The 26,273-nt window shown below is 41.0% G+C and overlaps 1 protein-coding gene across 4 annotated transcripts in view; it reads left to right on the top strand.

The window, feature by feature from the left end:
* KLF12 (KLF transcription factor 12) overlaps positions 1 to 26,273 on the top strand; it is a 146,346-nt gene that overhangs the window by 46,808 nt on the left and 73,265 nt on the right. For 3 of the 4 annotated variants that reach the window (XM_086482000.1, XM_086481998.1, XM_086481997.1), the window contains exon 2: positions 13,496 to 14,039. In XM_086482000.1, coding sequence (XP_086338126.1) covers positions 13,496 to 14,039 — 544 coding nt within the window. Of the gene's footprint in view, positions 1 to 13,492; positions 14,040 to 26,273 lie in introns of all 4 variants that reach the window. The other variant, XM_086481999.1, reaches the window with a different exon arrangement.

Below are 26,273 nucleotides of genomic sequence, written 5' to 3'. Positions count from 1 at the left end.
TGTGGCTCTGCCTGAGGTAGCACCACAGAGGAACCATGCCCCTATCTGCTCAAGTGTTGCTCTGTGTCAGAAGCCATCTTCTGTATTGCTTGAATGCAGAAGTCTTGAATTATTGAGGCAAACTTGTGAGACACCGAGCCATTTATGAAACAGCTGCACTTCACAGCATTTAGTTTTCTCATGTTAGATTTTCATGGCTGTAACATGCAATTATGTATATATTAAAGCTAGAGATATTCTTTTTAATTCAGTGGAAAAAAAAAAACCCTAAACCTAACTGTGAATTCTCCTATTTAATTTGTAATATATTAAGAGTTGTCAGTACTAATCAGTGCTGTAAAATAACTTAAACATAAGACCCACATGTCAACGAGAGTAATAGTGTCAGTGTCTCAGGAGAAACAGGAACTTGAGTATGTCTACTCAGAGATATATTTGGTGTACTCATCTTCATTTGGTTGTGCACAGTAACAATGGTTAGTGGAAAAATAAAATTATTCCATTTCTACTTCTTTTAAAGTTGGCTCATGCACCTCTCCCGAAGTAAATTAGCATGTTGGTTTTGCATGTAACTTGGAGCCTTCCTTGTGAGTCAGAGCAGCAAAGCAACGCATATGCTGCAGGGATCAACTCTTGCACCTTAAACCACGGTGCTCCTTGAACAGTCAGGAAGAGTATGTAGCAATGCTCAGTAGCTTTGGATCCTTCACATGAGGTTTGGCTGTTGAGTAGGGCTAATCCTTGTGTCTGTGTATACATCTAAAAATGCAACAATAAATTCTCTGAGTTGATGGATACAGTTAAGGAACTTCTTTCTTTGACTGTATTAATAATTTTGACTCAAATACAGGGGGTGATTTCAATTATGTGGAAAACATCAGCTCCATAGGCAGTACCAGGTGTCATGTCCTGTTGCATCTAGCATGGCGATGTGTGACAGCACTTGCCCTAACATCACTGTTGTGGTGTTACACAACATCATACAGTGGGCAGTCTGTTTATTTCTGTATTAAAAATGAAATAACATATTACAGAACCTTTTTACTAGCAGGAAGCAAAGCATGAACTTTTTTCTTCTGCCCCCCCCAGCCCCGTGCTTGCAAGAGGTGCTTGTGTGCATCTTTTGCTGGGGTTTGGTAGGTAGCGAGTTGCACAGCTGCCAGCATCATTGGCTTGTGCCCTTGGAGGTGCGCTGGTGTACCCAAGTTGCTGCCAGTGCCTCCCCATGAGGGTGCCAGAGCCGGTCCCGCAGCTCCATGATGTCTTCCATACTCCATGAGGTCTCAGATGGCACCACGTGCATGCCTGAGCATCCAAAATGAGCCCAAATCGTTTGGCTTAGAGAAAGAGCCAACGGTAAACTTTGTACAAAAATGTTGTGTTAACAAAGGAAAGGGCTGGGGAGGAGGCAGGGAAAGGGGATTTAGGTCGACCAAAAACTTCTGGGAATTGATTTCAAATTCACTAGCTTGTTATAGTCAGGAAAGAAAGAACAGATCAGAAAACAACTGATGTGTATTCTTTAACTGCCTGAATATTAAATGGGTCAGTGTGCATCATTAATGATGGCTCATTTTAACATTTACCACCCACCCTTTTATTTTTTAAACAGAAGCTTCTAAAGAGTTTGGAAATAAAAAAACTTTTGATTCTGTTGAAAAATAATTTGTGGACCAAAATGAAAGGGTTGTTTTCTCCTTTTCCTTTGTTCCATTTTTTCTTTGGACAAGCAGGAGAAATAGTTCGTGCCTTGTTGCCCCTGTCACCATGGGGAATATATAAGAAGTTTCCATTAAATTAAAATATGTATCTCTTAAGGGGACTTAAGAGAATTGTTTTACCTACAGTTTGCTTCAGGTGTCTAATCTGATATTTTGTATGTATTACTTGTTGTCAAAACCCAACAATTTCGTCTCTAATAGAATTTAATTTTAGGGACTGTCATGTATTTCAAAGTTGATGCAAGCTTAGGAAATTAAAAGTTATTAAGCTGCTGTTACAAATACCTTCTTTGAAAATTGATGGGTTTTCTGTTTAAAAACAATTTCTGGAACAAACTTAGGGTGATGTCATCAGTAATTAATAACACGGTGATCGTATTAGTTTTGTATTACTCTGTTCTGAGAAAAACAAGTAAATACCCAGTGTCTTCATCTGTGTAATAAACCCCACTATGATTTTGTTAGTTATTAAAAAAATGATCAGTTTGAGTTCATTTTAGTTCTGTTGTTGAGATGTATATTGGTTTTAAGATTAAAGGTATAAAGAAATAAGTATATAAGTGTATACAATTGTCTCGGATTTCAGATGTGATACTTGCAGATAATGAGAGTTGTTATACACAGTGAAGGCTTTAGTTTAAAGCAGGAAAATTGTTATGAATAATGATAATTTTGTTCTATGCTATTTATATTCAGTTCCCTTAAAAATCAGAAAGTATACAATAATATAAATAGGGCTTCAAGGTTAGAATGCATTTAATTTTTTGTTGAGTATGGTAATGTTTTAGCTCTAATGTTGCAACTCTAAACTTTGATATTGTAGTACTGGAAAAACTCTTGAGATTCTCCCCCTACATTTTCCCTTCTGTAAAGTGGAAGTATTGCCCCTGTATTACCCCCATCTAAAGGAGATTTCTGAAGACTAACCAGTTTGCAATGACCAGTAAGTGGTTCTTTTTGCCATAGGATAAGAACTGAAACCAGGAAGTCTTCACAGTCAGCTCCAGAGTATTGCACTAAATGGTCTGTACCTGAGTGCTTGTCTGCTGGTTCATGTATGGTGTCAGCAGGTTGTCCGTCTCATAGTCCGTGTCCTGTCTTATTTAGCCTTTTAACTGTAGTTTTTATAACATATAAAGGCTCAGAGAAAGTGCACAGAGGGTTAGGTTTTTATTCTTGGTCTTTTCTTCTGTAAGAGTAGGTACTATGACATAGCAGGTCAGTGAATTTAAATCAAAATCCATTCCAGAGGCATTAAAAACTAATTTTCCAAATATACATATTCATAGTTTGTATAAGAGCACATTCACGTTTGGGGGAAGAAGTCAGAAATAGCCGTCCCAATCCTCCCTTCCCAAAAGCTGTGCTAAAAGAACATTAGGACGTCTGAACGATGAAGCAGTCTGCCTTTGGGCAGTGTTAGGAGAAGGGCTGTCTGTGCTAACTTTGATCAGACCCTGTAGTGAGCAATTACTGCAATACTCACTTCTTACCTTCATTTTTTGTGGGTGGGTATTGTGGAGGGATGGGATGTTTCACTGGCGGGTTTCAGGGATATCTGCTGACAGCACAGGAATGGTCAGGAGCTTCAGGTCCCATGCCAGGCGCTGGCAGGGCATTTTGCTTTACTTGGCACAAACCCTTTTGTCTAGTCACTCCAAGCTTGACCCATCTCCTCTCCTCTGGGCTGGGCCGCTCTTCCTCACATCCAGCCAAGCCCCGCGGCCTTCCCAGCCAACCCAGCCACCCAGGGAGATGGGCACCATTTCCTCCCCACCCTCATCTTCATTTTGAAGTCCTCCCAGTTGCATCTGAGATGATATTAGGTGATCTAGTGGCTTGCCAGGATTTTAAATACCTGATTTCCTTAATTCTCAGACTCACCTTGCACGACCTTTTGGAGCCTTGATCTCTTTGCTGATGGTATCCCAGCCAGGACTCGCTATCAGTTTCCTCTCTCAGACACCACCAGACCCAATCTCTGCGTTTTGTCTGCCTCTGTAGAGTTTTTTTTTCCAGCCAGTGTTGTTATTCTTCTCCCAGATTTGGCTCTTTTTTCTTCTTCGAGGTCAGCTGATGTGCTTCTTTGTGCTGCCCGGTACTAGAGGAAGGGCAGCCATGGGAAGCAGAAGGAAGAGTTCCAGGGAGTTAGAGGCGAGCTTGTTGCACCTAGTTTAACGAGCCTAGGGTAGAGCCACCCCTGCTCAGAGGATGAGAGGTTTTGCCTGTACAAATTCAGGCCTTGAACCCTCAGTGCTAGCAAATGGTACCAGCCATGTTTGGTTTTTACTAGGACCAACAGCCAGTTCTGGGATAGGTGGTCCTGGAGGTCTGTTTGAGGAACAGACACTGGAAAGTGCTAGTTTTAGTAAAAACTCATTTAAACTTTTTCTCTCTAAAGTGAACCTTTTTTACATACACACACACACCCCCCCTTCCCAACCCCTGGGAGGCTTAATTTCAGTCAGACCTAACTATAGTTACTTTTACTCAATGTATTTATTTTAGTAAAGAAAAGTGTGTTGAAACTGAGATGCAATCTCAATTGAAAGATCAGAAAAACAAAATAAACTTAAAGGACAGTAAACAGAAGGAGGAGGTTCATTTGGGAGAATGAATCCTGGTGGAAATCACGATGAACAAAGACAAGCAGAGAGAGACTGAGAGAAACCCAGCTGCAGTGTGTGGGTAACATACTAGATGTGAGTTTCAGGCATGGCACCACCACCACCACTCCTGATATATTTATCAGAGAGCTGTAGAGTTGTTGTAGTAGTTCATGGGTATCTTCATACATGTGAGCCAGACTGAGTAATGAGAAATAATTGAAAAGAATTAGCTGAGTCTTTTACACATTTTTCATGTCAACTGTATTTACCAGGTCCACAGAGTCCTCTCGTGGTATCTGGCACTGCTTGCCCAAGGAGGAATGACTTTGGAAGTGCAAGACCAGTTTGTGAGAGCTGAGCTCCAAGGCTGGTGAGGACATGGCCGAGGTTTGCCTGGAGTTGGGCAACAGCTTGCAGGTGGTTAAAGGATATAAATAGTAGTTTCCTGCATTATTTGTCATAGTCCTTTTTTGCTAATACATTTATGAATATTTTGTGATGATATGCAGAGTAGGAAAATATTTACCAATTCTTTGCCTCAAAATTTGAACTTGTGGATCTTCGGCAAATTGTTCACTACAAATTGTTCTTCAAGCTTTCATTGTTTTTCAGTGCAAGTTGGTTTGTGTGGAAACATTGAATGCTTACGTGTTAGATAAAAATAAATCTTAGATTATAATCTGAATAATTTCACCTAGAAATGTAAATGCTGCTGAGTATTTTTTTCAAAAATTACTTTCACTAAGCCTTGCTAATTTGGTGGACTTCTCTATCAGCAAACCTGCTTCGTAGCTACTTGCAGAAAGTTCCTGAAGTATTCCATGTCAGGCTAAGTAACTGGTTTAGATTGACAAAACAAAATTAATTTAAAAATCCCAGTGTATGTCTAGTACAATTTTTCTTATTATTTTCTAATGTAAACATCAGGGACTCAGATTTATTAACCCAAGTTTTTGGATAAACTAAATGGAAAGTTTCTGATCTAAATTGAACTAGAGAAAATGAAGAACTAAGTGAAATCAAAACGTGGAAGAATTACCCCAAAAACACAGGGGAAAAACTTATGAGGAGAGCTCCTAAGTGGAGGTGTGAAATTCTTGTTGTCTGGGATTTTATAAAATAACATTTTTTTAAATCCCCAAAATAATTCTGAATTGGAGGCAATATGATATTTTTTCATGGTATTTTGCCTCTCCTTTAACAATTATTTAGGGATCTGCCAATTATTTTCAAATCTAAACTGGATTAGTACAAGGAATACAAATATACTATCAATAGTATATATATAATAGTGTATATATATATAATATACTATAATCAATATTCTTTATATGCTTCAGCAAGTAATATTGCAAGCAATGTCTTACACTACTGTGTTCCACACCTTTGTTAGACTCATTTCTCTTGAAGAGTTGTGTCATAGCGATGGGCATAAATTCGTTTCTTTCAACAGATTCTTCCTTTGATAGAGCATTCTGGTAACACTGCTGAAGTGTAAATAATACATCTAAGCTGAACATCTAGTTTTCTGAATGTGTTGATGATTTAGGGATTGAGGGGGTAGGTTTTGTTGCTTTTCAAAAAAGTCGCATCAGGCCCATGTGGAGTTTGAGATACTGAGAATTTGGCCTCATATTCAACAAATGTATCATTTTTACTTTTAATGTACCAGGTAGTACAGAGACTGATTAATTTATTGGCCTGTAGAAGTCTGTGATCGCTTGTTCTCCTTCTGTGATGTTGGAGAAACCCTTTGGCAAACTTGTCAGTTTTGGGACGGGAGAGTTAAATGCCAAGTAACCTTAATGCTTGCTCTGTCTTTCAAATGTATTATTTAAAAATAAGTCATTTCATACCAGCTGTATTTGTGTTCATTGTCAAACATGTTTAAAAATTAATGCTGTTTGCAAAGGGATCTCCTTCTGTTTTGAAGCACGTTTCCCCAGTCCTAGTTTGATCTGTTGCTAAAGGTTGCAGCCCTCTTTTTTATTGTTGAAGTAGTTATGGAATAGCACTGTAGAGTGACTGTTGAGGAAAAGTTAAAACATAATTTTTACAGCCTTGGAGCTTGAATTTTTCTTGCCTATTTATGAATGGATTTTGGTTTCCCCAGCTCTTAGTTAATTCTGTTTTATTTTAGGGCATCTTCTATAGGTTCTAAACATTTAGCAACACTGCTAACAAAGGCCACCTGTACCTCATAGTGTGTGCTAGTTCCTTTTGCCTCCTCAGACTCACAAAGAGAATAGAAATTTTATTTTTAGGCCTTGAGGGTTAGAAACATCCACTTTGAAATCGAACATCCAAGTTTTATGCAGAGATAATGAGAGATTAAGTGAATCACAAGTACTTTAAAGTGGTTATCTCTTAGTCTCTCCTGTTGAATCAATTCCAGTTTGTTTAAATGCATTTTCATTGAACCTCTTTTTATTTTAATAATTCCTGGGCTCTACTCTCTGTCTTCTTTACTGCCAACTGGTGCTTTTTAGAAAAGCTTCAGTGGGAGCTGTTGTAACAGTCTGACTTAACTTTACTTGGGAATGCTGTCTCTTGGGGATCTCTTTTCTTCCTTAGAACACAAATTTAACCTTGACCCTGAGCAACCGTTTCTTGAAAACTGATAGTAAGCCACTTTAATTTATGCTTCCAGAAAAAAAAAAAGCAAAGTTCCAACTGTCTTGCATTTTGCTCTCTTCTTCAGCATGACCTCCTGCATTTGTCCGGTGCATCCGAGCTGAGCAATTCTGTCAGCCTGGGAAAGCCTGCAGCAGCAGCCTCAAGCAAAAAGGCACAAGTGCCTGTTCACTTGGTTCTTTTGCATTTGGAAACAAATATTTCATTTTTTTTCTTAGTTTTACTTTTTGGCTGTCTATATGTTCGCCCTTGTGACTTTATACAGTTGTTTGTCACCACTGTACTGGTGCACCCCTCCTGTACAGTTTAATAACAATGGCCACATCTCAAAGTGAGCATAGTTGAGTCTTGGATGTGTCTTCTTTTCAAGAGGATAGCAGAGTGTTTCAAGCAGAGGTTGATTACATTGGTTTTTTTTGGATAGTATTACTTCTTTCTTTTCTTAGAGTATTTTGTTGCTTTGGTTGTAGTGATTTTCAGGTGGAAGCGTGTGAATGTTGTGAATGTAATTTCTCGTGATGGGAAGGTGTTTTCGAAAACATCTCTTCCTGTAATTTTGAAGAGAGTTCACTCCTAGATTAACAAGATAACCCCAAAAAGACTGAGTAAAGCGCTGGGGTACTTGAGCCATAGCCTACAGGCCTCTTTGCAGTGGCCAAGCTGCCACTTACCCAAGCTAGCCGTGTGCCAACCTTGCATACTTTGCAAATTCCTAGTTGGATGTGACAGGACAAAACCCAATACAAGGCAGATATGCTTCATGGCAAGCACCTACAGAACTGTAGTTTCAGGGGAATAAGCTTTTTATCCTTATCTACAGGAAAGATTAGGAAAATATTCCATTTTTATTTGAAAAAACAAGTTGTATCCCAAAGATGAACATACCATATCCTAAACCAAATCCGCCTGTACATCTCATGGCATTAGAGCATCTGTGTGTTACGCAAAAGCACAAATTCTGTTAGAGCAAGTGCTTTTTGTCCTTTCAAACCTAGCATGTGTTTCTTTTACTATGAGGTATTAGAAAATCTGTAACCTGCAGAATATTCCTGATTATTTAGATTTCAACCTCCAAGCACGATAATCAGAGCAGAAAGCTGCTCTAGCTGGGTGCAGTTCTGCACTGCATGCCAACAAAACTTCATGCCTGCCTTGCCAAGCCTCGATTTTTTTGGTATGGCACTGCCAGTAACATGGTTAAAATTGTGGGTAGCTTTTCAGAAGGGTTTTCTCATCTCATTCTCCTTTGACTCTGACAAAACAAAATCATCCTGCCTGAAATTTCTCCTGCCAGAGCAGAATGAGGTGTGGCACGATGATGACAACCAAGAAGGGGTTTTGTGTGATTTGACTGAAGAGTTAAACGCTTAGCAATTTGTTTTATAACTTCCTGTCCTCAAAGCCAGCTTATTTTATAAATGCTAAATTTAGTCTGTTCGATTTTCGTCATCAAGGACAGCTTTTTTGGTGTGCTTTCTTACAAATTGTTTGACCTTGGGAGATTGCTGCCAGAAAGGAAGAACACTTTAAAAGCTGACAGCTGATTGTTGGAGGTTTGTAAACTCGGTTGTGTGGGAGCAATAGAACTCCACAAAGACATAAAGACTCACTGAAGCTTAGTACCCTATAAAGCTGATGAACTGCAAGGCGTCAGGATGAGTTGCTGAAAACAAAATGATCTTTGCTTTTTCACTGGTTTTAACCTCAGCTGTGTGGAAACTGAGCTCTTCATAGCTTGGTCATGCATGGGAGACAGTGCTGGTACACAGAGAAGATTGCCATGAGTAGAATAAGAGAGTGGAAAGGGACTGTTGCAAAATTTCCTCCCAAGTAAAGGAAGAGGACATGGAGTTCAGGGGGCTGGAAAGAAGATGAAGTAGAACTGTGCAGGAAAGGATGGCCATCCAGCAGATAAGACATTGTGAGCTGTAAGTTCACCATGCTTCGCTCAGGGTCTTGTGTCTGGTTTTGTGGTTGACTGGTTGTTTTTCCATAATGGTCAGGGAAAAGGGCAGTGAGGAATGCTTTTTTACATGGCCAAAAAAAGCTTTATGAATAGGGAAATCACGTGTTATGTCCCTGGTGATGTTTATTAATGGCAAGCTAATGAAACAGAGCACTGCAGAGAATGATGGTGTACAGCTTTAAAGGGCAGGCACAAAAAGCATGAGCCAAGATCACTGACTAATAGAGGCTGCAGTTTTATTATAAAAAGCCTTTTCTAGCGGGGAGCCATCCTAACCTGCCTTCCCATTCTCTTTCAGCCTGGATTTGAGTGGATGGTGAACGGCATAAGGGTGTGATGATGGTGTTGCAGAGGGAGGCATTGCTGAGATTTGCCTCTGAGTCCCAGGTGGAGGCAGGGCTGAAGCCGTCCCTCTCCTTTGAACCAGCAGGCAGGATCAGTGAGATGAGGGAAGCCACGTGGAGCTATACCCCTTCATGTTGTATTTCCATGGGCTGGGCTGGCGTCCAAGGCAGCCCACTGGGTTACAGAGACCTCAGGATGAACCCTTTCTAACCCACCAAATGCTCTGGAAGCTGCCAGACTCTCAACAACAGCATTCAGACCCTTGAAACCAAAATGAAGTTTGCGAAACCAACACAGACAGTTTTGGGAGCAAGATGGGGAAAACCTGTTTCAGATGCTCAAACTAGCAATCAGCTGAGCCCACACCACTACGAGAAGCCCGGTTCACTAGATGAGGATGGAAAGGCAGGAATAGAGGAAGAAAAAACCACAGAGCCATTTGCTTTTTGTCCAATTGACTTTATGAGCTGACAGAATGGCTGAAGGTATACCTCTGAATATCCCAGCCATAGTGTTATGATCTTCTCAATTAGAAAAGTTGTGGTTCCATTAAATAAAGCCAACTGCAACACTCATTGTCTAGGGAAATGAACAGTTAATTCTCAATTAATAGCATTCTGGGGAGATGCTAAGAAATAGTGTTCTGAGAATTCAGCCATCCCTTTCGGCTTCATTGCTACTCTTCGTCCCGTAGTTCCTAATTCTGGAATAGTCAGCATCATTGGGAAAGGTTTGCTTATACCATCCATCCATTTTCAGAAAATAATGATAATTTAATGTTCAAAGTTTTGATTCAGATATACTTTAAATAGACCTTTGGCAGCTTAGATAAAAGCTGAGGTTATGGAGAAACATCTATACCACTTGTAGGTCACTGTAGGGGAGCATGAGTTGTTGGGGTAGATCTCTTTCTCCACCACCACCAGAACAAAATGTAACACTTGTTTACAATTTTTATCTTAGCACAGGATGTACAAACCTGTTTTGATAAGGATCCTGCTGTCTTTTGTAATGTTGACTGACATCAGTCACAGCCTGAATTTAATGAAGAAAGAGCATTCTTAATCTTAGAGTTTTGGCACCTCCAGCAGCTCTGGACAAGAAGAGGGTACCTACCAAAAGGTAGATGCGATATAAGGAATGTACGGTACAAAAGTAAATGCAGAAGAGCTATTAAAAGAGAAAGTGATTTGTATTATAGACTGCAGTTACATGGTACTTTTTTCCTTTTTTGTTTCTTCCCAAAAGGCTAGGTGTAATTACTATGGTAAAACAAAGGCCTGTTCTTAGCACAGTCTAGAAAAATCTGTAAGTCATGACCTGTACATTGTCTCAAAGACAATAGGCTGTATCCATGGAACAAGTACTTTGTGTGGCGCATAAGGGTTCAGCGTTCTTCCTTCCTCTTCCTGTAAGGGACCTGATGCTGCTTGCTGAAAAGGCATGTGGGACTTTGGGGCAGACTTCACTCACTTTGCTGATGGACTGCTTTCAAGGTCCATATATATCCCTTGTGTCCAGTCTCAGAAGTATCCCAGGAGTCAGAATACTCCTGGGAGCAGTCTAATGTGCATATGCTGGGTACATCAGGTCCCTGGTGCCCTCAGAGCACTTCAGGGTGCTCTGAAGAGCAATGGGACAGCAGCAACAGTGGGATCTTCCAGCTCATAGAGTAGCAAGTGTGCTGCTGAGGCAGGCAACACTAGGTCAACCTGAAATCTGCCTCTGGCACCCAGGGGAAGCCTGGAAGTATGTCAACATGTAGGATTTCCTCCGTGGCACATTTATCTGCCCTGTGGATGGAGCTGGCAATTTGTGCTGCCTCTAGATAACCCTTGGCCAGCAATGTGCACAAGGGCTCCCTCATCTCCATTGTACGTGAGCTGATCACGTTTATCCCCCTTCTCTCAGAAGATGGAAGATACTGGCCTTGACCGTATGTATGAATATTTGGGTATAGCCTGTGCAGAGTGTCCTTCTCCGCCTTGCCTTCACTCTACCACCAAACTGTTTAATTCAGCAGGACCAGTCTGTTTGTCCATTGCATATATAAGACTTGTCAAGATTTGACAAATGAACTGCTTGTGCCATGTATGTTTATGGTTTTGTCTTTATCATGGCACATACGGAATGCCTAATGTGGAATCTCATTCCTGACAATAGCCAGGATAAGATGTTTCAGAGGAAGTTACCAGGAATCATCACTGGGCAATGACAGGTGGTTTTGCCTTCTTGAGGAAGAGGTTTTTGTAACCTTGTCACTCGTAGCTGGTTATGCGCTTTGAAAAGTAACCTGTTCTTCACTCTGTGTTCTTTTTTAGCAGGAGAAATTCTCATTGTCTTTATAAAGGGATTTTTTTTGCTTTTGTTATTTGTGTTACAGCAGAACAGCAGGGGCCAGGGGCCGGATGAATTGGGGTCCCTTTGTTTTAAGTTAATTTGTGCATGAATAGAGGAAGAGACTCACTGTTCCAGAGATGTTCTTGCTTTCAAAAGGGGGAAATGTCATATCCAAGAACCAATCTATATCAGCTGAATAAATAGGACCTACTAGAACATCTCATCTTTCAGCATGCCAGGGATAATATCCACTTAGGCTGTTATTATTACAATTTTAATATTAGTGTTTCTGTTTTCCTTTTGCGATAGAACTCCGTTCTATGATGACATTTGGCTCTAACGCAAAACCAGGAGAATGCTCCATGAAAATTTTTAACATATAGGTGATTATAAAAATCCCAAAGTGAATTCATAGCTTGCTTGCTTGTTAGCTTATTTAGAGTAGATGAACTACAATATTTGTGGCTTGAATATTTCTGACTTAATATTTTTAGATACTTAGTAAATACTGTAATCTAGAGAGCAACAGAATGCATTTAGAGCTGCTTAGGTACCATAAAAAGATTGCTTGTTAGATCTGTGTATCGAATAATTGCTTTGGGTCAAGTGAGATTTGAAGTAGCTTGGCAAATGTTTTTTATTGAGGTTGGTTTTCCGTGCTACAGCACATAACAGCATATGTGTGCCTGTAGAGGAGCTCTGCTGCAGTGCAATGCCATGGAGGTACTTAGTTGAGGAGCTGAGAGCTGTGCTTTGTCTTACTACCAGGTTATCGATGGGCATTTCCTTCCTTGCTCTGCCTATTGAAAATTACTTGAAAAAACATTTTTAAAGAGAGGTTATTAATGATGTACTGTCAAAAAGGAAAGATATATCAAATGAGCTTCTCGAGGGATCCATCTTTGGCCTAGCATTATTCAAAAATTCTATTAACCTCTTTGATGATGGAAATAAGGCATAAAACCTTAAAAATAGTGGATGGCACCAGTCTAGAATAAATTTAGAAGAACCAGTTTTGAAATAGTTGGTCTAAAGCATAAAATTATTTTACGAAGTCGGGAAAATTGTTTTTAATTAATATGGAAAAAGAAAAAAAATTAGAATGATGGGGAAGGCTATCTAATGTGGTAGTTCAGAATAATGAATCGCTGTAGCCACTGTTGCCTGTAGCAGGGCAATCATACAAACGTGGGACTCTGTACTGACCTGTAAGTTCGCTATCAGTAACTATGCAGAATGCAAAAGGTCAGACATTGAACTGAAGGACTGTGTTTAGTGTAAGGCATTGCCTTCTGAAAAGCGGTGTGGGCAAAACTGCAAAGATCACTGCAAAGAGCAAACAAGTGCTGAGGCTTGTTTTAAAGCTGACTTATGACAGAAAGAAGAAGGGATGTCTGCCTAGTCTAGAAGAAAGTAGACAGGCAGGGGGAAAGTAGTCTTTGAGCATGCAGAAAGTTGTTTGAAAAATGTTGGTGACTGTTTTTTTCCATGTCCGTTGGGGATGACACAAAAGAGTAACGCTGTAGCTTGAAGTTGGATGTTGGGAAAAAATGTCCTGTCAATATAAACAGTTGTTACCTGCGGAGATACTAAAATTTTTGTCACTGTTGACTTTGCATAGTGCAAAAAAACAGGATAATTTTGTACACTTAATCCTGACACCTTCTAAGAAATGGGAGTACAGCTTTTATATTCTGTTCAAACTGAACATGTCTATGCTTTCTAGCATGATTTGTCCTTTAAAATTGTGAGCTGACACAAGAAAAGGAGACAAATCTTGTGGCTTTCATGACCAAGTTGTGTGATGTGCATTAGCAATTGGGTGTGCAAGTCCTCCTTAGCCACATATGTAACTATGTCCCTTTGTCGTTCCTCAGCAGTCTCCAAACGTCCACAACTACCCAGATATGGAAGCTGTACCCTTGTTACTAAACAACATGAAGGCAGACCCTGCGGAGGATTCATTATCTACAGACCATTTCCAAACACAGACTGAACCAGTGGACTTGTCAATAAACAAAGCCAGGTCGTCCCCTATAGCAGCTTCATCTTCACCGGTTTCCATGACAGCATCAGCCTCCTCCCCTTCTTCTACTTCTACTTCTTCTTCTTCTAGTCGGCCAGCTTCATCACCCACAGTAATAACATCAGTATCCTCAGCGGCATCTGTACCGTCAGTATTAACTCCGGGTCCTCTTGTGGCCTCAGCATCTGGTGTTGGAGGCCAGCAGTTTTTGCACATTATCCATCCAGTACCACCTTCAAGCCCCATGAACTTGCAGTCCAACAAAATGAGTCATGTGCACCGTATCCCCGTGGTGGTACAGTCGGTACCTGTTGTCTATACAGCTGTGAGATCACCTGGGAATATGAACAACACTATAGTAGTACCACTGTTGGAGGATGGGAGAAGCCACGTCAAAGGTAAGGTGGAACCAGTTTTGTGCATCTGTGGCATCTCTAAAACCACTCTTGTATGAGGAAAACGTAACAATGTTATAAAGCTGTTAGTTTCCAAACTTACTGTGTAGTTTGAAAAGACATGTAACTTACACTGTTGGGAGGAACCTTTAAAAGTCTTGTACCAGATGCTCTTTAAAATGAGTAAATATTTTTACAAAAATTGAGATCCACAGTGTTGTTAGATGCTCAGACAACTTGTGGCAAGTTTTGTCCCAAGAGGAATAAATATCCCCAGAAGCTGAAGAAGTAGGAATGGAATAGTAACAATACGTAAAACATCACAGATGAACGTGGAAAACTCACCAGGTAATACAGATTTGGCAAGGCAAGGAATGTCAGAGAGATTGTTTCCCTGCAAAGTGGAAGCAATTGTTGGGCTGCAAGAATGTGCGAAGGAAGGGTCTTTTGGACCAAAGAGCAGTAGCTGATGCAGAGAGGTAGGTTTTAATAATCTCAAGGAATGGCAGTGCAATACTTTGAATGAGGTTTCTTCTTCCAGATTAAACAGCAGAAGGGCAGGAAGCCACATGGACTGTGTATGTTGGGAATGGGTTTTGCAGACACAGGACCTGAGAGGCACATGGAGGTGTGAAGGCAGGAAGAAAGCACATGCCAAAAAGACAGATAGACTCATGGAGAGGTGTCCTAGGAAAACACAGAAAGGGGAGCTGGAGAGCAAGAAAAAATGAGAACATAACAGTTATTGAGGTAGCAAAAAACTTCTTAGAGATGGTGACATGATGGGTGGAGGAAGAAAAAAGAAACGGATATGCCCAGGTACTTTGAAAAGCAAAGCTTTAGAAAGAAGGTGGGAACATGAGGAAAGCAATGAGACACACTCATTTCACGGTTCATCGCATGTGAGCAAATAAATATGGCTAATTCTCCCCTGAAATGAGGTAGTGCTTAAGGCAGAAAGGGAGGATACTCACAGATAACCTTACTTTGGGTCTTAATGATACTACAGGGCATTTAGTAATACATCTTAAGACATCTCTTGTGTACCTAATTGCATAATGAACACGTCTCTGCAAGTAAAAGACCTTTTTTCTTCAACTCTCACGTCTGTTTTTTATATACCGGTCACTGTGTGTTATTGTACAGAACTACAGTGATGGGTCATTTCTGACGTTTAGTAGCATCCTATTGTCCATAAATCTTTGGTTCTCCTTCCGTTCCCTCAGTACCCAAGTGTGGGCTGTGCCCTCTCAACAGGCTTGGACGTAGGAAACAAGCTCACAGCTGATCTGGGTTTTGTTTTAAGTCTCAAAATGACAGTTTAAGAAGTTTTATTGCACTTCATACAGTGACGTAATTTTAGGACTTTGTGCCGCGATGTCAAGAAATGATGAATGAAAGCAGAACTTTTCACCGTGTTGTCTGGGAAAAGACGAAGGAAAGTTTTAGTCTATATTTTGATTTTGGAGCTTTGAGCTGTACCTGACCTTGAGCTCATGCGGAATTTTTCCTTTTCTTTTCAAAGGTGCTGGTTGGCTTTGGTAGTAGCCTCCTCTATAGGAAGCACCTCCTGATCTTGTAAAATCGTAACTTTGCTACCCCCGTTTTGTCAACAAAATTTCAGAATTTAATGTGCCATAGGGATTTCAGCCCACAAGCCCTGGGCCTCCTGAGCTGCCCTGACAATATCGCCTTTGTGCTATTATTGGCAGAGATCATTAACCAGCCCTGCAGCACCTATTAATGTACAGCTAAAGGAAAAGAAGGGATTAAGCATTACTTTTTTTTTTTTTTCCTCATCAGTTGTAACCATTTTGCTATCACTAATTATTTTGATATATTTGTTCAGGTTAATTTGAATAAATACAATAGAAGAATAATGGGCAACAATCCTCTCTAGGTAGTCATCTTTTGTCAGCTTTTGCTGGAGTGTGTTTTTCTTTCTTTAATGTAAAACAATATAAATAACAAAAATGCAATGATACTGCACAAATTAACTGATTAAATAAATTTCATATGTGCACAGACTTAACTCTTCAGTGGTCAGCTCTCATGCTGAAAAGAAGAAATAAATGTACTCAGTTGCTAACAGGACATTGCTGTCAAGTTGCATTGGTTGCTAATCCTCTACCAGCTGAAGGAGAAATGCAGCTTCAGAATCATCGAGAGTCACTTCCAACTTTTACATGATCATTTTCAGAAACAAAAAAATACGCATGTTGAAACAAAATGATCCACAGATAGCATTGGCAGCATTTGTCACGTAATCTCTGTTTTGGTGCTAAATCAGAGACTGTGTTTATGATTCAGGGGTGTGGTTGAGAAGCACTTAAAGTTATATTTTACGTTAGCCTATATCTAAGGCACTTTTCACTAAAGACTTAGGTACTTTCCTGAACAGGGATACTTTCTGTGCTAAAATTAATGAAAATTACATCAGACTTAAGTTCAGACCTCTCCTGTTTTTCTAGATACAGATGGTTAAAAAGCAAGAAACAGGATATAGAGAAAGGATTTTCCTTGTTATTCCCAGTTTTATTTTCCTCATGCTGAATTTTCCTCTTCCTTCCAGGTTTGACTGAAACGATTTCATTTTTAATTTTATTGCAAAACCTTCTCAAGCCACCACCATCCTTCTAATCTTGCCTCCAGGCTTTTTACTCAGGTAGCTTTCTGCTTCCCCTGGTGCTTCCCAGTCTACCTGCCTCTCTCGGACAAAACTGCCCTCCCAGCAGCTGCTTTTCTAGGCAGTTCAAGCAAATACGTCTTTCTTCACGTTCTGTTTGAATTCTCTCTTCCCTCCAGCACAAGAAATCACTACCTCCTCTTCTGTTTCCCCCTTTTTCTATTTTTCCTTTTTTTCTAGTCCTTCCTGTCTCTCTGACTGCAGCTCTGCTTCATCTCTCCCTCCTTATCTGTTAATATTTCTAACCCATACTGTCATCTCCTCCTCTGCCGCTGTGCATCCTTCTCCGTGGCATCCTTTATCCTGGCATTCTCTGTCACACCTTCCTTCAGGAGAGTGTTAGATCTCCTTTTCTGCCTCCCAATGTGCTTCTCATTTCTGCTCTCTGTCCTGCCTCATCTCTGCTATTTTTTACTTGCAACATTTCCCGTTAAATCAAACCCTTTCTGCAGCATTGAAAATCAGATGGGTTTGCAAAGAATTAGCTCTTGTATATACGAGCTGCCGGCAGCATCCTGTCAGGTCTTGTGGTACATGCTACACCAAGGGGGGGCAACAGGAGCCAGGGGTATCATGCTGCAAAAGCACCCCTCTGTCAGACTGATGCTTTTTGCAGGATAAAACCCCCTCAGTTTACCTAGTGTAAATCTAATAAATCAGGATTGAAGCATTTTTAGGAGTTTATTAACAACACATAATTAGAAGATAATTAGTGGACACTGTGTTCAGTATCAATAATGCAACACTAACCATTTTCAAAATCTTACTGAAGTCCTACAAATTTCTAACACTGTTCTATAATCCCGCAGCACTCACATATGTGCACACACATGCAGTTACATGCAGGCTTCCCTACCAACTGTGGACCTTCCCCTCCTGACATCCCCCTGATGCACCCACGGGGGAGGAGGCACTCCAGGGACACCCTCAAAGTGGAAGTCTCTGTGTGCTGCCCCGGCACGGCCAGCCCAGCTGTACAAGTTGCCCCGTACAGCCTAATCCTCGTGTTATTTCGTATGTGCTAAGCGTAGTAATGTGGTAGGGCTGTCGGGGAACTGAGGTGACAGAAGCCAGGGAGTCCCTGTGGGCTCTGATGGTCCGGGCTGCACCCTCTGCCACCCCCTACAACATGGCAGAGAGGTGAAGTTCACCTTCTTCAGTGGTCACCCTGTTGTCTTGTTGACCAAAGCCTCAAAAAGCGCTTGGAGATTTTTTTCCACTGGAGTAGGCGGTGACCACTAGACATTTTTGTACAATGAAGTATTCCAGAGCATTAAAATCCTGTGAAAAACCTGCCTTTTTTTACCTCCTTGTTCAGCAATGGTGAGGATTGCTAAAAGGTGTAATTAGAGGCACGGCAGGTAGCAGCACCTATAGATAAGGTTGCCTGATGTTTTCTCTTAGAACTCTGTCTTCAGTTGGCAAAGTCTCTCTATATGTTAACCATTTAGACTGACATTTTCTGTGCTACATGTCTGCTTCAGGCTATTTCTTTTTTCTTTTTTTCTATCTTTTTGAGCAAAGTTTCAAGAAAAAACTATTCTACTCTTCCTGAGACTGCTTGTAGAGAAAAAAATGTAGCATTCGGCATGTTGAAAAATTTATTCCAGCTTTTTTTGGTGAAAAACTCCAGAACGTCTGGGGTTTTGTGCTATGAACCACAAGTTTAGTTTGGACCATTGTCCTTTTTTTTGTCTTTATAAGCATTTGCAGAAACCAAGCCAAGTTTGGAGATCTGAAAAAATATAAGTCCCTTTAAAGGGTAAACCAAAAAAAAAAAAGTTCTGGCTGGGAAAAGGCGAGGAGGAGGGTTGAAGGGGCTGGGCAGTGAGGAGAGAGGCAGGATGGAAGGGGTGGCGGGAGAAAAAGAGAGGTGATGAGATGGCTACAGGTGTGTGAACGTGTTCAGGAGGGTAAGTGGGAAAGGGTTGGAGACAGAGGAAGAGGGAAAAAGCAAAAAGGAGACTAGAAAAGAGATCTGAGTAGGGTGAAGGGGAACAAGGAGAGAGATTCGATCACACAGGAGTGAAAGGTCCTGCCATGGCAGCAACATGTTCCCCTACAAACTCTGGTCCCATTAGCCTGCATCTTTCTACTGCTTTACTTTCAGAAAATATTCATGAATGCTACTGGCAAATCATGTCACTTTAGCAGCAGGTTTTGCCAAGGATAATATCCTTAAAAATTGTTTTTCATAGTTCAGAAGAGTTACTCCATTCATTGAAGGGCCTTACAGAAGCTCCCTGCTTATGACGGTACTCCAAGGACCTGTGCAGCTTTGATATTTCTGAGTTTTTGGGTTCTCACTCTTAGGAGTTTTAGAGTTTTCAGAAAACGGAACCACTTGAGAAGTCCAGCACTCAGAATGTTATAAGTTTAAATTTGCCAACTGAACTTCATCCGCTTCCCATGTACGTAAATATCTGTAATGACATTGGCGTGAACTGATTTTATGTTACTAAGTCTGTGTACAGGCCTAGCAGAAATACACAGATTGTGTCTTTTCATAATTTACACATGCTATATTCCTCACTGTGGTTACATTAATAAGTAGTAAATGCAGTACCTTTTGCTACAGATATTTAAACAGGTAATACCACTACATTACGTTATCCACTGCCCTTGTTTTCTTTTTCTTTTAAAGTACAGCCTGTTATTTATGCGTACCGTAAAGTTTATTCCAGAAAAGTAAACACAATTAGTAGTACGAAGTTAGAAATTTAGAGAACTGTTCCATATGTTTAAAGGTCAGATTATATGGTTTGTTTGTATAAATTATGCTATAGAAGAGACTCTTAATTAAAACCAGTAGTGTTGCCTTTTTTATTTCATGTGAAGCGATTATCCTTTCTACATTTTAGTGGATGGTCATTTTGGATTTGAGTAGCATTGAGGCAGAGAGTTTCTACTTCAGCGGCAATATTTTTGTTGTTACACACAAAAATCTTTTGTGGCTGTATGTATTCCATCCTGTCCACCTCCACCCTTCTGCCTGGCAAAATGTTGAAACTCTCTCCCCGTTTGCTTGGTTTGCCTGGAAGAAATATTAGTGGGTCTTGGAAGGGAGAAGCAGGTTGGCAATGGCTAGCCAGGAAGAGAAGCAGGCAGAGGAGAGGCTTGAGTTCAGGGTGGGACCTCTGTTACTGGAGATGGTGCATATATTTAAGAACTAGAATAAATAGCAGTTCTTGCCAGAATGGAGAGTTAAAACACAGGCTGCAAAATATGCTGTGGTATTTGAAATTGAGAAAGAGGTTGCCTGAAGAAAAAGTAGCTTGGGTTAACTATGGGGAGGCCCATAAACAGTCTTCTACTTAAATCTCCAGAAAAGTCCTATTTCTGTTGACTCACTAGTGACATGCTCAGATTTTTCCACTATAGAAGCACATGGTCTTCTAAGGTTTATCAACAGTGGATTTAACATCATGTATGTTTTTATCTAGGAGTGGGTTTGGGGAAGGAAATGAGCTAGATGTCTTCCAGCTTTATTTGTGAAGCACAACATTAAGGAGGATGAGGAAGTCCATTTTGGCATATCCTGAGTCCCTGCACCTTTTGGAAGCTGTTAATTCCTTGCCTTCCATGCCAAGAATGCCTCTGGTCCTTCAGCTCTGTGCTCTTACCAGGGCTGAGCTTTGATCTACTTGCTTTTATCCCACAAATTTGGATCCAGTGGAAACACATGCATGAAACTTCTCATTTATTTTATCCCTGCCTTGGGTTTTATTGTGCCTTGGACCAACCTGCTGGAAACTTTCTCTTGTCTAAAGAGTGTTGTGGTGTGTAAGTTGCAATCTGCTACCATTTTGTAGAAGCTTTGCAATGTTTTATTTAATATTAAATATATTCTGCCCTTATTGTTTTCCCTGTTTCCTTTTTGTGATAGACTATTTGTATATTGCACACTCATATAAATCTTGGTGTCTCAGTAGTTTGGTTTTTTTTGTGTAGATGAGGTCTCATGGCATTCAAATAGCTTAGAAAGAGAAAATTCCTTTGCTTAAAAACCTGGAGTTTTATGTTTATGTATACAACTCAGTGACAGAGATGCTTAAATATGTGCATATATTACATCCATGCAATCACCCTCACCTCTGTATTTCTCCACACAGCTATTCTTTTACAGATTTATGGAAAATTGTTTGACTGGTGAAATGATTTTAAATATTGCCTTTGATTGGATCATAGCAATTAATATTCTCTGGTAGATTAGTTACACTGTGCCTTCAGTGCCAATTCTTGTTATCTGTGAACCATAGCTATGCTGGGTGTAGTTAACTGCTCCAGCCATATAGTCCCATGAACTCAATAAAATCTGAGAATTGTGGAGTATGGGTAGCCTTGCTACAAATTGTAATAAAAATTACCCCTGTAGACTCTATATTCTGACCATTACTTTCATGGATACTGCTGCTTTGCACATAAAGTTTTATGAAATAAATCGACCAATTCTGCTGCCCCTACCAAACACCAAGCTGTTTTGACTGAAAATCTGATAGGTGCACTCAGAGCATTTTCCAATGCATAAAGCACTTACAATGAACTTTAAATAGGAAGAAAAATGCTATATATGTGCTTCATATAGTGTGGACCAGCTTAGGAGGAGAAAATCATGAATACCATCATCCTCGTGCATTTGTTAGGTCCATAAAAGCAGGATTTAGTTTCCTAAAACACCTTAAGTAAACCTAAGTATAGTATAACACTTATCTCTGAGGGCATATTTCAAAGAGCTCTGGTACATCTGCATCTGGAAGTGTTGCTTCCACCATTAAAAACACTCAACAGTGTCTGTGACATTCTCATTTGACATTCTTCTGCTAGAGAAAGAAATCCATGCTGGGCTCCTGTTCTCTAAAAAAACTGCAAGGAAGGGGGATGCAGTTGCTTCAGACATCAAGCTATGGTGTGAGGATGGGCTTGCACAGTTGCAAAACCTGTTCCAAGAGCAACTGAGAGGAATGGAGATGAGTCGCTCCCTCTATTTGGTGTTTGATCCACCCAGATCCATATTTTTTAATCAGAGGTATCTGAAACAGTGGCAGTTTAAGAAAGAGCAGAAGAATCCCAGAATCATGGAATGTTAGGGGTTGGAAGGGACCTCAAAAGATCATCTAGTCCAACCCCCCTGCCAAAGCGGGACCACTGTTGGCCAGCAGTTTCCTTCTTCAATATTTAAGGTACTGAACTATGCCATATGCCAACTGTAGAGATGAAAGTTATGGTTTAGACACTACAGTATTCATAACGGTTGGCAGATTATTGATTTTAATGATGATTACTGTGTCCCGCTGAATCACTTCTCTTCCAGATTTGCCTATCAGGGCTCTCAGGTCAGAGATCATTTGCAAAGATCAAAGCAGTGTCTGCTGGGGACTTAGGCACCTCTTTGGCATTAAGCAAACAGTGGCAGGTGGGGAAAGAGTGGGAGCAAGCTAGTCCATACAGTGCTGTTGCCATTATCCTATCTTCAGGCACTTACTCAGATTCTCCAGACATTTTTGCTCCTTTCCCAGAAAACCAAGGCGTGACAGAGCCACACAGCAAAGGCTACTCACCTCTTCCCAGCAAGGAGTGGATTCACAGTGGCTCATGAGGGTGCCAAGCCACTTTCCTCTGACAGGACTGGTGCCCCAGCACCCAGCAAGAGGAGGGAGGGGAGCTCATGCCACTGAAGTCCCTATGCAGTCTACAGAGGTGGGTGGGCTCAGCACCCCTGAAGGAACCCGTCTCTCTCCACTGGCTCTATGGAAGGGTTGGGGTGGTTGTGTTTGCAATGCAGGTACCTGAAGACAGGAGGTGAGAGGCTCTTCCCTCCCCTCCCTGTGTCACTCAGCTCCTCAGGTCCAGGGCTGACTGAGAGAGGATGGGGGCTGATGGAAACGTACTGTTAGGTGCTGTTGGGTCATGGGATCACTGTGAGTGGCAGATTATCATTATTATTAGGTTCAAACTACTTCTTACGCAGTGTTTCTGGTGCTGGCAGCTTAATAGCATATTGTGCTAAAGCATGACTGCCATGCAATTTTCTTAACTGTATTTTCAATACCATCCTTCTAGGAGCTTGGCAGCAAACGTCGCTGTGTTGCTTCAGCCCTTCATGCTCTGCAGACTCATGGAGACACACGTGTGTAACAGCAGTACTAATGAGATTCTTGTATAGATTAATTTTGAGGTGTGGGGTAGTGTTTGATTTTCCATTCCTAATGGAGGTAAGTGAGAAGCAACCGTTGCTTACAGCTAGAGATAAATCTTTTACCTGCTGTATGCCAACATGCGCTGGAAGCAACTGGAGAGGAGTTTCTAAGACAGACATTTGGGAACAGAAAACATGACTCTTTCTGGCTTATTTGAGGTACCTCACAATTCTATATAGTTTAAACTTCCATTGCAGTAAAAATCAATGGCTATGTTTGTGAGAGCAAACACGTTGCCCAGGCGTGGATGAGAACTAGCAAGGCCAGAGGGGCCTCCCCACCATCCACGCTGATGTCTAACCCTAGCGCAGGTCTTGGCGTTACTCTCCCCACTGCAGACCTGTGTAACCCTGCTTGTGGCTGGCAGGTCTAGTGGGTGGATGTCAGGGCCACTTGGAAATCCCGTCATGAGCAATCACTTTGATTAGCAGATTGAATATTAGGCATCCTTCAGAGAAAGCAGGTTGGGGAGTTTATAGGTGAAACAAAAACAAAAGCACTCTGAATTTGGAAATCCTTTCAAAAAGTAGAAATAGATTTTTAATTTTTAAAAATTGTTAAAATTGTTTTAAGAGAGCAAGTAAGCGTAATTTGGTTTTTATTATGTTGTGGTTGTATCAGCAGGCCTACATGTATGTTTGTTTACAAAGTTATTAGCAGAGAAGTTGATTTAATGCAGAAAACTGAGGTATTAACATAGAATGAGCTAGAGGCTTCAGTATTTCAGGATGCTGAAATGTTCTCTCTCTGCATTCATACCAGCAAGGATCATCTCATAATGAGTCATTTCGGCATTAGTTAATACTATGTAGCTTAGCTATAAAGAGAAGCAAAACTCCTGATGGTTGCTTCATTTTCTCCTGATCTTAAATATTTAATTCATCTTTAACCCAAGGGGCTCAGATTTGCCTTTAAATCAAAGATAGTGTGTAGACATGAAATTACTTCTAGTGGGTCTTTGTGAGCCTATTGGTGGGGTGAGTTTTCATCCCATTCACTCACAGGAAATTTGACTGGATTAAAAAAATCAGATTGTGGTAAGTGCTGATAGCAGTATGATAGTGTATGGCTCTCCTCATCCCTGAGAGGGCCCAGATTCAGGCCACCTACTACAGGCATCCCAATGGCAGAATTTTTGATGGCTCTTCTCCTTGCTCAGCCAGGTCAGAGGACCTAAGCTGTGTATCCCTAAATAATCACTGGAAAGAAGCAAAGCAAATACGATATATTCAGGTGGAGCCTGAATATGACAGGCAGGGGATAGCATTTACCCAGCAGCCTAGTAACATCAGCACTTGTGTGAGAAGTGAGGGGCGGAGTGCTGGGGTCTCAGCCTGGAGAGATTTGAATCCGCAGCCTCCTCTTCCCAAGAGATGCCCCAATGCAGACAGGTGCACAAGTTTAAGGAGCGGAGAAGGAGAAAAATACCCTGATGGTGTGTCCCTGTGCTCAGGTTCTTCCCCTGGGAAGGTGGAGGCTGTGTCCTGTCCCAAGGGGTTCAGCAGACAGCAGGGTCTGGCTAATGGCTAATGACATGGCTAATCCTGTACCATGTCAAAAATGACGCAGCTGTGTGGCAGAAAGCATAAATTCAATCAGTGCTCATTATGAAGTTGATGTTCAAGTTTAAATCTGTTCCAGCACTGTAGAAGGGGCAATTTTGTCCTGAGAAGCAGGATCAAGGTATTGTCTGGCACCCACAGCCAGCATAACTTTTAAAGCCAAGAAACTGTTCAGTTCGATAGAAATAGAAGCATGCTTATATCTGATCCAGATCAGATTTTTTCCTACTGGCAATGGACAGTTGGCAGATACAATATTAATGATGGTAGACCCAAGTTCTGGAGTATTTACAGGCTGGTGTGTGTCTTACATAAGACAAGTTTGGACATGTTACCTTAAAACAAGTGCAGAGAGTGAATTTGCTCGTATCACTCAAAGGGAAACTCCTTTTTGGTACAGTTTGGCAAAGGGGGCATTGAGAAGTGATTTCATGTATGTACATGCATCAAGAGCAATTCTCTGTACTTTCTTTAGCAAAAAGGATCATTGTTTCTTAAGGCTAACAAGGATGGAAAATGCCATGGCTGCTGCAGCCTTCAGCTTTTGCAAATGTTCTTAAATAATTCCCCTGGCTTGCCAGTCTTTTCAGCATGAAGAGCCAATAGCTTGCTTCTATGGCTCCTGTGCACTCTTTTCAATGGCACCTTTGTCCCACAAAAGCAGTCTCTGACTTGTTTCTTTTTCTTTGCCTCGCCTTATCCTCATTCACACGTCACAAAAACATCAGATAGCTCTGTTGAACAAATCTTGCCTTTCAAGAGGAGTAGCAAGGGCAAGAAAACCAGGTCATTTTTAAGGCCTGAGCTTTATTAATTAAATGTGTCTGCCTGTGATAGGAAGGACTAGATTCAGTGACCCAGCTGGGACCCTTCTGGACCTGTGGTCTTAAGTTGAAGGAAAAACTTGGTTGTCAGAGCCAGGTACAGCATGAAGGGAGGTTAAAATGCACGGGCATGTTTTGTGGACTCTCCTCCACCTTGCTTGATAGTTGCATTCTATTACTCACTTGTCCTCCACCTTTTTAATCTCATTTGCTAAATTATCTCTTCCTGCATCTCTTCATTCTTTCCAGTTTGATGTTCATTAGACCAGTAATTACTCTTAATTCAGTGTTTATGAACTGCCACTGGTATTTATAAACCCTGGTGCCAGCAGTTAAACAGTTGTTCTTGGGTGCCCAAAAGAAAGTCAAAGCTGTTGACATAAGTAGGAGTCATGAACTCTGAATGTATTAAAATCCTGTACTGCAGCTTGCACACTGTTGTCAGTGGTGGGGAGGAGATACCCATTAGGCTTTCGCCCAGTTGGTTATTCACATGGCTTGTTTCGGGGAGGAGAATAGCTTTAAAGGCTGTTTTTTTCCCGCAGAAGCTGCAGCCATGCTGATGAGAAAAAATGGCGATTTACACCAGCTGGCAGTGGTGAAGTTCAGCCTCCTGGTAGTCATCTTGGCTCCCCAGTGCCTTGGCCACCCAAGTCTGCAAGCTGAGAAGAAATCACAAATGGAGAGGGAGACAAAAAAGGATGTATATGTGGACTGACATTAAAAAATAAGGGAATAATCACTAGATCATTCTCTAATTTAATTACCATCTTTAGTTAGGTTCTGCAAAAATGTAACAAAAAAAATGCCCTTGAATTGCCCACCTTTGAATTTGCCCACTGATACGTTTACGTTCCTCGCCTTTTGTTCTCACCATAATCACATATCACAGGACTTCATGATGTGCTCAGACATTGGCATCTGTTGGGGCAAACTGTGCCCAGTGGGCCGAATAATCCCTAGGTGCA

Source organism: Leptosomus discolor, chromosome 1 (assembly GCF_034619465.1).
Source record: "Leptosomus discolor isolate bLepDis1 chromosome 1, bLepDis1.hap2, whole genome shotgun sequence".
In the NCBI taxonomy this organism is placed as follows: Eukaryota; Metazoa; Chordata; class Aves; order Leptosomiformes; family Leptosomidae; genus Leptosomus; species Leptosomus discolor.
Note: the sequence above shows the minus strand (reverse complement) of the source record. Positions and strands in the feature narration are given on the sequence as shown.